This window comes from Notolabrus celidotus, chromosome 21, assembly GCF_009762535.1.
Source record: "Notolabrus celidotus isolate fNotCel1 chromosome 21, fNotCel1.pri, whole genome shotgun sequence".
Taxonomy (NCBI): domain Eukaryota; kingdom Metazoa; phylum Chordata; class Actinopteri; order Labriformes; family Labridae; genus Notolabrus; species Notolabrus celidotus.
The window spans coordinates 2,779,420-2,792,530 of record NC_048292.1 but is presented as its reverse complement, the minus strand read 5'-3'; the positions used below and the strand labels follow the sequence as shown (position 1 = coordinate 2,792,530).

The 13,111-nt window shown below is 43.4% G+C and overlaps 2 protein-coding genes across 4 annotated transcripts in view; both read right to left on the bottom strand.

Annotated features, from left to right (window-relative positions):
- Positions 1 to 2,172: 2,172 nt before the first annotated feature.
- On the bottom strand, positions 2,173 to 6,998 carry eri1 (exoribonuclease 1). Its single transcript, XM_034673791.1, has 7 exons — positions 6,618 to 6,998; positions 4,870 to 5,048; positions 4,509 to 4,725; positions 4,338 to 4,421; positions 4,136 to 4,245; positions 3,912 to 4,026; positions 2,173 to 3,010 (listed from the first exon to the last, which is right to left on the bottom strand). Exons 1-7 carry the CDS (start codon positions 6,690 to 6,692, stop codon positions 2,768 to 2,770), a joined length of 1,023 nt encoding a protein of 340 aa, XP_034529682.1. The 5' UTR covers positions 6,693 to 6,998; the 3' UTR covers positions 2,173 to 2,767.
- Positions 6,999 to 9,202: 2,204 nt separating this feature from the next.
- tmcc3 (transmembrane and coiled-coil domain family 3) overlaps positions 9,203 to 13,111 on the bottom strand; it is a 62,270-nt gene continuing 58,361 nt past the window's right edge. For all 3 annotated transcript variants that reach the window (XM_034673637.1, XM_034673638.1, XM_034673639.1), the window contains one exon: positions 9,203 to 13,052. In XM_034673637.1, the coding sequence (XP_034529528.1) occupies positions 12,750 to 13,052 (303 nt within the window). In that variant the 3' untranslated portion in view covers positions 9,203 to 12,749. The remainder of the gene's footprint in view (positions 13,053 to 13,111) is intronic.

Here is a 13,111-nt window from a genome sequence, read left to right as displayed (position 1 = left end):
GGTTGCACTAGGGTTGGGGTTAGGGTTAGGGTTGGGGTTAGGGTTAGGGTTAGGGTTAGGGTTACACTAGGGTTAGGGTTAGGGTTACATTAGGGTTAGGGTTGGGGTTAGGGTTAGGGTTAGGGTTGGGGTTAGGGTTAGGGTTAGGGTTACACTAGGGTTGGGGTTAGGGTTAGGGTTGGGGTTAGGGTTAGGGTTACACTAGGGTTGGGGTTAGGGTTAGGGTTAGGGTTGGGGTTAGGGTTAGGGTTGGGGTTAGGGTTAGGGTTAGGGTTAGGGTTAGACTAGGGTTAGCGTTACGGTTAGGGTTAGGGTTACACTAGGGTTAGGGTTAGGGTTGCACTAGGGTTGGGGTTAGGGTTAGGGTTACATTAGGGTTAGGGTTGGGGTTAGGGTTAGGGTTACATTAGGGTTAGGGTTAGGGTTAGGGTTACATTAGGGTTAGGGTTGGGGTTAGGGTTAGGGTTACATTAGGGTTAGGGTTAGGGTTACATTAGGGTTAGGGTTAGCGTTAGGGTTAGGGTTACATTAGGGTTAGGGTTGGGGTTAGGGTTAGGGTTAGGGTTACACTAGGGTTAGGGTTAGCGTTAGGGTTAGGGTTAGGGTTAGGGTTAGGGTTAGGGTTACATTAGGGTTAGGGTTGGGGTTAGGGTTAGGGTTAGGGTTACACTAGGGTTAGGGTTAGCGTTAGGGTTAGGGTTACATTAGGGTTAGGGTTGGGGTTAGGGTTAGGGTTAGGGTTACATTAGGGTTAGGGTTAGGGTTAGGGTTAGGGTTACACTAGGGTTAGGGTTAGCGTTAGGGTTAGGGTTAGGGTTGGGGTAAGGGTTAGGGTTAGGGTTACACTAGGGTTAGGGTTAGCGTTAGGGTTAGGGTTAGGGTTGGGGTTAGGGTTAGGGTTAGGGTTACATTAGGGTTAGGGTTAGCGTTAGGGTTAGGGTTAGGGTTAGGGTTAGGGTAAGGGTTAGGGTTAGGGTTAGGGTTAGCGTTAGGGTTAGGCTTGGGGTTAGCGTTAGGGTTGGGGTTAGGGTTAGGGTTAGGGTTAGCGTTAGGGTTAGGCTTGGGGTTAGCGTTAGGGTTAGGGTTAGGGTTGGGGTTAGGGTTAGGATTAGGGTAGCACTAGGGTTATGATAAGGGTTAGGGTTAGGGTTGGGGTTAGGGTTAGGGTTAGGATTAGGGTAGCACTAGGGTTATGATAAGGGTTAGGGTTAGGCTTGGGGTTAGCGTTAGGGTTAGGGTTAGGGTTGGGGTTAGCGTTAGGGTTAGGGTTAGGGTTAGGGTTGGGGTTAGGGTTAGGGTTAGGATTAGGGTAGCACTAGGGTTATGATAAGGGTTAGGGTTAGGGTTGTGATTAGGGTTAGGGTTAGGGTTACACTAGGGTTGGGGTTAGGGTTAGGGTTAGGGTTAGGGTTAGGGTAAGGGTTAGGGTTAGGGTTAGGGTTAGGGTTAGGAAAGGTTAGGGTTAGGGTTAGGGTTAGGGTAAGGGTTAGGGTTAGGGTTAGGGTAAGGGTTAGGGTTAGGGTTAGGGTTAGGAAAGGTTAGGGTTAGGGTTAGGGTAAGGGTTAGGGTTAGGGTTAGGGTTAGGGTTAGGGTTACACTAGGGTTGGGGTTAGGGTTAGGGTTAGGGTTGGGGTTAGGGTTAGGGTTAGGGTTAGGGTTAGGGTTGTGATTAGGGTTAGGGTTAGGGTTACACTAGGGTTAGGGTTAGGGTTAGGGTTAGGGTTGGGGTTAGGGTTAGGGTTAGGGTTAGGGTTGGGGTTAGGGTTAGGGTTAGGGTTGGGGTTAGGGTTAGGGTTAGGGTTAGGGTTGGGGTTAGGATTAGGGTAGCACTAGGGTTATGATAAGGGTTAGGGTTGGGGTTAGGGTTGTGATTAGGGTTAGGGTTAGGGTTACACTAGGGTTAGGCTTAGCGTTAGGGTTGGGGGTTAGGGTTAGGGTAGCACTAGGGTTATGATAAGGGTTAGGGTTTGTACTTGGTCTGACTCTTCCCTCACACTAACTCACCCCAAGCTTACTCTTATGTTTCCTGATGTCAGCTCTTATGTTAACATTGATGACCCCTGCATGAAGCTGACCTCTGGAATTTGAAGTATTAAATAAAAACATTTATTTAAGGAGAGAGTCCTCCAGGTCAAATATTTAATCACACGTAAAAGAAGAGACACAGTCGGATTACAAGAAGAAGAAACAGGTTTTATTTGCATCATTTGGCGTTCCGAGCGTGTTCCTGTAAAACATTCCATCCATCACAGAAACTCTTCACTTCTAGTCTCTGAAACTTAGAGACGGTGTCGTGTCTCAGATGGAGCAGCTCAAATGTTTAATAATGAGGAGATTTAAAGAGCACGCTGACTTTAGCAGCAGGTCTTTATGATGGGACGAAGCCTACAGAAGGACATTTAAAGGTTTCAGGAAACACGACCTGAAACAAAATCAACGTATTGACAGCGTCCTGTGACGAATGAACTTAGGCTACATGTTTGGATGATAGCAGCTTGATAAGGCAGGGTGAGGGAGGTTTGCACTGAAGCTGTTGAGGGAGAAGACCTCCCGAAACACAAGAAGAAGAATGATCTCTGTTTTTAGACATCTGGTGTAAAAATATATCACCTATGAATCTTAAATCCAAACATCGACCCTTTTAGTCCACCATTCACCAACAAGAGTTTTAAATTCATCACACTAAACTTCTCTCCTGAACTCCTGAGAGGTCAGAGAGGAGACAGATGTTTGGTTTCTCTGTACGCGGGAGCTTCAGTTCGTGTCGTTAGGTCCTGCTGTGGGGGCCGTGTGGAGGCGGAGCTCCCTCGACGGGGGCGGAGCTTGGGACGGGGATCAGCTGGCCGGCGTGGATGCGTTCGTTGACGCGCAGCTGGCAGCCGTCCTGCAGCATGCGGAGAGCTATCCTGGCGATGTTGCGTGAGTCGTCGAGGCCGGAGTGAGGGCGGCCTTCGTACTTCAGACCGAGCTTCTCCAACATGGTGCTCAGCTTCGTCTGTGAGCGAGGGACCTGCAGGAGAGACACAGAGGGACTTAATGTTATACATCTGGACTCACACAACAAGTCTGTCTCTGTTTGGAGCTCCATGAAAACAAATAACTGTAATTAAAATGTTGATGACTCTTCTGCCTCCCAAGTTTATATCTAAGCTTCACAAGTGGGACCTGATCATTCCTTTGTAAACAAACGCCAGAAGGAGCTGGATCTGAGTCGCAACTGTTACTGAAACCTGGAGATGCTCAATCTATAAAGACCTCCTGCATTTGGACCGAGAGTTCTGGGGTCTTTTAGCCCCCAGAACTACTTTCCCCTGAACTAAAAGGTTCCTGAGCCCCCAGTGTTGTCTGCGTTTCTACAGCGGGCTGAAGTCCCGGGTAGATTGTGCAAATCAGGCCAGTGACGTATGGAGAAAAACCAAGTAAATGCACTACACCACCAGACCAGTAGAGGGCAGTAACACAAAGAGGAATGCCATTCATCACAGATGACACCATAGAAGCAGACGGACAGGCAGGTATCATTATGAGCAACACAACAGTTAGCCTGTTAGCATGAAGAGACTCAGCTGGTCTGTTTTAGATGGTGCTATATTTCATCACAGATGGATTCACTGAATCAACACGTGAGAGGAGATAAGCGCGAGTAGCAAAGACGTTTCAACACGGCTTTAAAATCCTTTTGAACTCAAAAAGCCGTGGCAGAGATCGGCCGGTGTTTTGGTTTAAACGGCGACCCTGTTAACTGGAGACTCTCAGCCAGATGCATCCCTCATAAACGTCTTTAGACGGTCATTAAATATCTGATGAGGATATTTTGAAATCTTAATAAATACTAAACTAGTTTGCATTCCCAGGAACTCCCTCTGTGTTTCAACAGCTGTGTCAGTCTTCGGTCAATAAATAAAACTCACCTTGTAGAAGTTTCCGTATAACTTCCTGATGTTTATCCACTTCTTGGCAAACTGAGGATATCTGATGCCGCTGAGCCGACACTGGATGTTGAGGAACTTGCTCATGTCCCAGGCTCTGAAGAAGAGAAGGAACGTTAGTGTGGATGTCATTAAAACACATAAAGAACACATAAAGAAAGCAGAGACACGGTTTAGATCTTCAGCTGTGATGACGTGAATCTCACCCGTCAGTGAGGATGGCGTATTTGTACTTTGTCCCGAGTTCTCTCTCCCGAAGCCACTCCACCACCCGGGTCAGGACGTCTGGAAACGTGTCCGCTTCATCCACCATTTTCTGCCCAACAGACACACACACGTTACTCACACACACACATTACTCACACACACTGATCCCTTAAAAGAGACACACACATCACTGAAACCAACCTGAGTTATCCCGGTCAGCTTCACACAGAAGTCTGAGAGCTTAGGGTTCAGCTCTGGTCGGACGTATTCCTGAAAGGAGTCCACCTTCAGAAGAAAAGACATGACACATTCAGAGACCTCACACACTCACCCTGCAGATAAAAACTGATCCCAAACACAGACCGGACGTACTATCTCCAGCGTGTGTGTGTTGATGAGCACGAGGGGGAACTCGATGATCTCGTGGTGGAAGTCTGCAGGATTCTCCTCCTCACACGTGGCCTCGAAGTCCACCACACAGATGTAGTCGTAGTACGTGTCGGTGGGTCCTCCCTCTGCGGCGGACTGCAGCAGCTTCTGCTTCTTGTAGTGACTCTTCAGCCTCTTCTTCATCACATCCTTCACGCCTCTGCACACAGAGAGGAACAGAAGAGTTATTATTTTACCACAGGAAGTCAGGTACGCCGATCTCTTTCTCCCCAGAGTGTGAGGATTGAAATAATCTGTCCCTTCAGTCTTCATTAATCTGGGTTGAGGGTTTAATCTCTCTCACCTCGTGTCCAGCCGCAGGTCTGCTAACTTCTTCCTCAGCTCGTCCTTGGACATGCGGTTGATGTGTCCGTTAGCGAGGGCGATCTCTTTGTACACGGGATGACTGAAGTCGCTGTTGGACTGAGACGGGGACACCTGAGGATCAGGATCTTCAGGGCAGATCCTGTCGCACGGCTTCGTCTGTGAAGGAATCAGATCAGACGTTAAGCATGGAGCACATGGAGGAGTCTGTTTGTTTATGAGAGTGAAGTCTGATAAATGAGAGAACTGATGATCTGTGAAAACGCTCGGGTCACAAACGTGAGAAGAAGAAAACACTGAAGTAAAAACAGAGGCTGGATTTTTTTGTGAAGTAACATCTTCACAAAAACATGAACGAGTGTTCCCTCTGTTGTTTTAACATCCTTCATCTTTTGACGTGTGTATCCATTACATGAGTCTGGTCCTGCTGGAGGTTTCTGCCTGTTAAAGGAAGTTTTTCCTCTCCGCTGTAACTAGCTAAATACTGCGATGTGCAATGCTCATGGTGGATTAAGGTGGGGTCAGACTGAGTCTTACCCTGTCTTGAAGTTGGGTCTCTGTTCATAATTTGACATAGAGCGGTCTAGACCTCCTATGTTTGTAAAAGCGTCTTGAGATAACCTTTGTTGTGATTTGGCGCGATACAAATAAAGATTGATTGATTACAAAGAATAAAACATTCAATGATATGAATAGAGATGTGAGTGTGAGTTAAAGGGTTGTTCTGGAGAAATGTTAAATGTATTTATGTGCTAATAAACGTCCATCTTCAAATGTGTTATTCATATCACAGAAATTAACCACGTTCAGAATTTCGTGCACATTTACAGTTTCTTTCAAGCGTACGATCAGAACTAAAGTCAGTCCACTGACGACTCACTAAACTTCCTGTATTAAACTAAAGCACCTGAAGAAAGAAACACAGGGACTCTTTAAGTTCACGTGTTTTCATATGGATGTATTTATCGTGTGAAAATAAACACTAAAAGTTAAAAAGAGGACAAGATTACATCAGAAGGATGAATTGGTGCAGAAAAGGCAAAAATTAGTGCATAAAAAATGCCATAAAGCAGGAAAATAAATATTTTGTGCTAAAAATGTTGCTTACAGGTCACAAAATAATTATAAGTATATAATTTGTGGATTTAAATATTTTTCCAAGACAGTGAACTCTGAATGAAGAACATTAACCAGAGAAGAAGAGTGAGCTGATGTTTACATGGCTCATCATTACACTGTAGATGACTGAAGACAGATCATCAGTGTGAATCAAACACTAACTAGTTATTGATTAATTGAGAAATTATTTTAAATAATTGAGGAAAAAAAAGGGGATTTAATATTTAACTTTAATGGTTCAAAATGTCAGTAGGTGACACTGATTTGAAGTTGCTTTGATTTTTTATTATTTTTAGCTTTAAATATCTACTCTGTTATTTGTTTGTTGCTGTTAGTTGTTCTTTAAGTCTTATTTAAATAATGTTTTTATTATTTTCTGTGTTTAATGACATTTTAAGGCTGCAAATTGAACAAACGGCTGCTTTGTTTTTCTATAAGAAACATCAGATTAACACATAAAGCTGTAAGTTTAAAGCTTCAAACTATAACTATGAATTTGAACATTGTTAATGGAGAAACTATTGTTATTAAAATGCATTTATATTCAATAAAAACAGCTTAAATCAGCTGTTTAACATTATAACATGAAAGCTAACAGCTCACACAAACCTCTTCCTCCTCTCGGGTGTTAGACATCTTCACATTGACGTCCTCAGTCTGAATGTTCTCCTTGTGCTCATCCATTTAAAGAAACAATAAATCAGAATATTAATCTTTAAAATAAACAAGAATCAGTGAGAGAGCCTCAGAGGAGCTCATCTGTTAGCATTAGCTGCTCAAACAGACAACACTCTGATTTATACAAGGTTAGCAACAATGACGCGGCTAATTATGAAGCTAACCCTAACCCTCCTTTGAATATGAGATCATTAATAAATCTAAAAACTCAGTTTTAAGGTGAATTAGTCTCTAAACGCGGAGCAGCAGGGATCGATCTATCAGCTCTCAGAGACTCTCCTGAGGTGGACAGTTATGAAGACTTCCGGTTTGCGCCAAAACATCATGTGCTCACTGCTGCCCCCGCGTGGTGCGGAAGATAAACTGCAGGTCGGAAATTAAAATTACACATTATAACTTCTGACGACTTTTTATAAAAATTAAAAGCTTTTTAACATTTTTTAAAGCTCTTCCTCAAACTAAATTAAGAGATGAATAGCTTTTTAAAATGTTAATAATGTATTTGTTTTTCAACCTGTATTATTTTTGGTTTTTTTAACTACATTTTCAGCAACATGTGCATAATTTCTTACTTAAACTGTCAAATTAAAGATATTATTAAAAGCCTCATCAGCTGTAAATACAGTTTTAATTAATTTTGTTACAAGAAGAGACATTTCAGATAATTTCATATTTTAATTACTACTTTTTATTCAATTTACTTTGATTTTAATATGTAATCCAGTCTAGTATTATTCAAATTGATCTCATTCTGTCACCATAATTATATTCTTATGCAAACAGCTCTCAAATATGTATTTCTAGTGATTATAATTTTAAGACTTGAGCCCAGATCGTCTTATTTATTCATGTGATTCTACCGTTTTTATTGGTTGACTGTTCTCTGATATGCATTTTAAATGGAACCTTTTGCAATTTTATCATTTTATCATGTCTATTCATTTTACCATTTTTAGTGTTAGATTGGTTTTAGGATATTTTTGTATGTTTTGCACATTAAGTAGTTTGTTCTGTCTGAAGTCTATCTTGTAATTTTGTATTGACCTAACATCTCACTGGCTGCAAAACAAGTTTACCTACGGGTACAAATAAAGTAACCTGAACCTGAACCTGATTATTCCTCCTGTATTTCATGCTTTACAATAATAATGCATTAAAAGAATAGTCCATTTAGAGTGTTTTCTTGTGTTTTAGTGTGTTTCATGTATTTTTCTTATTATTTCTGTCTTTTATTTGTGAGAAGGCTGTGTGGTGCTGCTGGCTGAAAAACAAACTGCTTCCTGGGTTTAATAAAAATACCCTTAATCTTTAAAAACATCCTTGATTTTAATATTCAATCTAGTCTAGTATCAATCAAATTGATCTCTTTCTGCCACCATAATTATATTCTTATGCAAACATCCATCAAATATGTATTTCTAGTGATAATTCCTTCTGTATTTCATGCTTTAAAATGTGTTTCATGTATTTTTCTTATTATTTCTGTGTGTTATTTATGGGAAGGCTGTGTGGTACTGCCGGCTGTAAAAACAAATTGCTTCCTGGGTTTAATAAAAACATCTTTAATCTCTTTCTTCTGGAGAAACTGACTCATCACTTCAATTCAAGAGACTGTGGAGGCCTTTGCTCTCTTCCCTATAGAGGCTTTGGTGTGTTTAGACTCTTTGTTTGATTCTTTTTGTATTCTTTGACTTCATGATGTGAAACTAAAATGAAAAATAAAACATTTATGAGAGGTAAAAAAGTGTTGGAGGTGATTGGAGGTACCTCTCATACCTGACAGCTAGGGGGCAGCCTCACCCATGTTTTCTTCTGTTCCATGCGTGGATACATTCAGAACATACGTATATACAGTAGAAATGCTGTAAACACGTCCCCGCAAATGCTAAGGATTTAGGTATTTGAACCTTACCTGACCCCGCCTGAGGCCGAGCTGCTCTTCGCCTGATTAAAATGAACTCTGGCAGAAACAGGGCAGAGAGCAGGAGCAGCAGGAGCAGCAGGAGCAGCAGGCGCAGCGGGAGGGAGCAGCTGAAGGGGCCAAAACATCGTCTGAATTATGAATCTGAGGCCGGCTAAAGTGGATAAAAAATTAATGATTCCCAAACCAGCTGACACATGGCCCTGCGACCTGTTTTATATCCATCAGGGAGGCTTGAATGATTCTGCTACTGTTCTAGTTTGTGCTTTAATTGAAGATCACTCATGTTTAATACAAGAATCCTCCAGGAGTAGATGAGTAAACACTTCTGTCTTTACTCAGTGCAGGTGTTTAAAGAAGAGCTGAGATAATTTATTTAACTCAGACAAACATGTTGTACTCTCTGCGTTCTCTCTCCGCTGTGCAGCTGGTGTTTGTCGAGTCATTTAAACCCACTTTATGTATGAATTCCTTATGAAGCCTGCAGAGCTGTTTGATCTCTGGCCTTACATCTCACTGCCTCTCTGACGGACCATGTTTAATGGATGAGAACTAAAAAAAAAAAGGGGATAATAAAGCGAAACAACTCTGAACATTCTTAGAAAAACACAGATTTATTCTCTCTTTTGAAAAAATACTGACGTCATGGAAACCCATAACCAGCAACTAATGCACATAGCAGAGACAGAACTGTGAAAACACACATCCCAGAGAGAGGGTTCATGTCTCTCCTGAGCGACACACGGAAATAGAGTTTCAGCCAATTTGGAGACAAACATCAGAATCTAACCTTCAGGAAACAAAGCAGACAGAAATAGTCGTTTCAGTGATGTTGAGAAAAAAGGCTGAGACGCCTCAAAAGTCTCCATATTTGGCTTCTGAAGGAAAAGGAAGTGACAGTACGAGAAATAAGCTGCGTTTCAAGGCAAAAGTCCCCCAATCATCACAGTGATACGGGGTTCAAGGAGCAGCGAGCTACATTGTTCAGCGTCCTTTCTCACCTGTGGTGCTGCATTCATGTCACATGGGAGAAACCGCCGCTGATGTGTTGATAGTACTCCTTTTATGAGCAGTTTTAGGTGATAAATGCTGCTAGGAAACAAGGAAATGAGCCGGATGTTTCAAGGTTGCTGACATTTAAGTGTTTTTAAGTCAGAACCACTTTTGTCAAAATAATTATTTGGGTGAAATTTGGCAGAATGACTCTGTTCTGGGAGCTCCCTGCTCTTCCACCTGCCTACGTGGAAGGGCAGGGAGCAGATACCAGAGTGTGAGGTGGGGAGAGCACACTTCCCCTCTCTTTCATGTGCATACATGAAAAGCCAAGGCAGGTTTGGGGCACTGGTGGGCTAGCTGTCTAAGCGCCCCACATGGTCGCCTGTTCGACTCCTGGCTGCGAGTGTTTCCTGCATGTCTTCCCCCTCTCTCTACTCCCCACGTTTCCTGTCTCTCTTCAGCTGTCCTATCAATAAAGGCCAAAATGCCCAAAAATATAACTTTTAAAGAAAGCCAAGGCAGGCAGGGAGAGCATCAGCGAAGAGTCCCCGGGATACAGAACAGAGCGAGCACCAGTGATGACACATATGACACTGGTGAAATCAGACACAACATGAAGGAGGAGCTGGGTGGAGGCGGGTTGTAAAGTGGTTTGCAGGGAGAGCATCAGCGAAGAGGTTCGAGGGTACAGCACAGAGTGAGCATCAGTGATGATACATATGACACTGGTTAAATCAGATACAGCATGAAGGAGGAGCTGGGTGGAGGCGGGGTGTAAAGTGGTTTGCAGGGAGAGCTGCAAGAAAAGGCAGGATGAAGAAGTTTAAATGGAAACGCTGGCGTAAGAGCAGCTGATGTTCTGTCTGCCTAAACTAATGCTGCGCTCGATTTTTGTGAAAGAGCAGACGTGCTAACTTAGAGCACAACAGCTAAAACTGAAGATATCTTCATTACAATTCCTAAGTCTTAAATATCACTGGAGGGGAATCTTCAACGTGTCACTACCGAGCTGCTGCAGTGAGTCAGGTGTGAAAACGCTGAAAGGAATTAATGTGAACAAATCAAGTGATCATCTTAAAGCAGGTTTCTACAGGCGGGGATCTTTTCAGGTCAGCACTGTGAGAGGGAAGCGTCTGTTCTCCCACAGGACATGAACGCAGCACCGGATCAAAAGGCTTCGTTTGTTCTGTTCACCTCGCGAAAAAGGCATTTCAATCAAAACCACAGAAAGAAGAATTAACATTTAGAGCTTCCCTCACAGGTTTACATGCTAGCTGGTTTCATGCTGACGCGGCAGTCTTTGGAACTGAGTAAAGAACGTCAACTCACACAACAAGTTTGTTTCTCCAAAAGCAAAAACATGAAACAGATTTCACGATACGAAAAACCCAAAAGCATCCGATTAATGAGACGGGAGGCAGTTTGGAAGCTTTCCCTTAAGGGGCGGTCCACATTTTGAAACAAGATTTCTTGCTGAGAGGGATGATACCTCGTGTTTGTGACAGGGATGTCGACTAAGATGGTTAAAGGTCGTCACTATAGGCCTGAAGTGCTGGCCTTATGTTGCGTTTAAGCTGTAGTGCAGCCTTCCTCCACTAGCTGGGGCTGCAGCTACTGCCATAGTTCTCTAAAGTTCTACTACCCGGATGTTAACAAGCACAGGTGACAGATATCATCTTGTAGCACAGCGTGGTTTGTCAGTATGTTGATCTAGTAAATGGAGATAAACTTGTATGTAGGCTGTGCCTGATTAAACTGACATATAACCACTCCACCAGAGACATGAGGAACCAAAGGCAGGTGGTGCTAGCTCTGCTAACTGTAACCACACTCTAAATCGTCCAAATTGAAATTTTGGTTTAGAAATCGGACGCTTTGAGACATCCCTTGTTTGTACGGTTAATAAAAAGCTCCAACAAGTTAGCTTAGCTTAGCATAAAACATGAAAACAGGGAAACAGTTAGTCTGGTTCCTTCCTACAATGAACCAATCAGCTTTCTGACATCTCTGACACTCATTCCGAAACTACAGATTGCAATGATGTCATGGTTTCCCGGTGAGAGGTTCATGCTTCGCTCAGAGAAATTGCCCTCTTCAATTTAGAAAGGAAAAATGTTGAAAACTCCTCTTTTGTATTTTTTTTAACACAATAATCTGAAAGTTTTTTTGGGATTTTGAAGTTGCATTTGTTTCAGGCCAGCAGTTTCCCTTTGTTTCCAGTCATTATGCTAAGCTAAGCTAATCATCTTCTGGGTGTAGATTTATAAAAAGTTGTTCAGAAAGTCACCGAACTCTGAACAAGAAAGCAAATATGTCACAAAATGTGCAACAGCCTCTTTAAAACAGTGTGGACACACACAAGCAGGCGCACATTACATGAGCACACACTCACACAGAAACACACACACACACACACACACACACAAACACACACACACACCAAAACAACATCTTTAAAATCGTTCTTTTGAGTGAGACAGAAACGTTACATGAATACAGAACAGTAGACACGGTACAAATGGAGCTCCGGGAGGACGTGTCTTTGTGTCTTTGTGTCTTTGTGTGTCTTTGTGTCTTTGTGTTGTCACAGCTGGCTGGTGTCTGAGGAGGCAAACTGTGCAGGTTAAAGACCGATCGACCGGCCTCACTCCGCCAGCGAGTGTTTGTTTGTTCAGAGACGTTGCTATAACACACTTCCCTTTAAGGACAGGAAACAATCAGGGTGTTTTCATGCCCACTCCTCTATATTTAGACGTTAGCGTCCGTTTGTGTGCGTCCAGAATCCTCCAATGAGTCCAGAAGTTAATAATGGCAGCCACGTGATGGATCCAGCTGCTGTATCACTTAATGTTCTGTAGTGACGCCGTCATGGCGGCGTGTTTATATATTTAGTTTGTACACAGCTTGTTGTAGAGGTTTGTTCAGTTGTGATAAATTACATCAGCTTACATGTGTGTCTTGTTTTCTAGTTTGTTGGAATCACTGCCGTCGTGCATTCGTGGAAAAGGCTTCACGGATTTGTGTGGACCCCTTTTAGACATGCTGAGCCGTAAACCAGTCCTCATGGAGCCTAAGACCGACAGGGGGAGCCGGGCTGGTGTAAGGCTACATGGAAACTCAGGGTGAAGTGTCCTGGTCTCCTGGTCTCAGTGCGGGAGCAGCAGCCGTTCCATAGCACACTGTAAATGTTCCCAGTTCTTCCACAGCAGCGCCAACACAGACACGCCCACGCAGGTGAGCGCCAGGTGGAAACGGCTACGCATCAGCGGGGCGGTGAACTTGGCGGCCGTGGAAACGCACACCAGGATCACCGTGACGATGGCGAGCATGATGTTGATGCATTTTCCCAGCAGCACCTTGGCGTCGGTGTTCTCGACCTGAACCGTCTGCTGCTGCTGCTGCTGGAGCTCCAGCTTCGACACGCGAGTCTGACACGACTCCAGCACCTCCTACACACACACACACGCACACACACACACACACACACACAAACACACACACACACAAA

Bases quoted from the DNA above. Each gene is read 5' to 3' on its own strand.
- eri1 (XM_034673791.1), bottom strand. From the start codon at position 6,692: ATGGATGAGCACAAGGAGAACATTCAGACTGAGGACGTCAATGTGAAG. The intron at 4,422-4,508 runs GTACGTCCGGTC...TTTCTTCTGAAG, and splicing joins ACACACACACGCTGGAGATA to GTGGACTCCTTTCAGGAATA. The intron at 4,246-4,337 runs GTTGGTTTCAGT...TCTGTTGGGCAG, and splicing joins AGCTGACCGGGATAACTCAG to AAAATGGTGGATGAAGCGGA.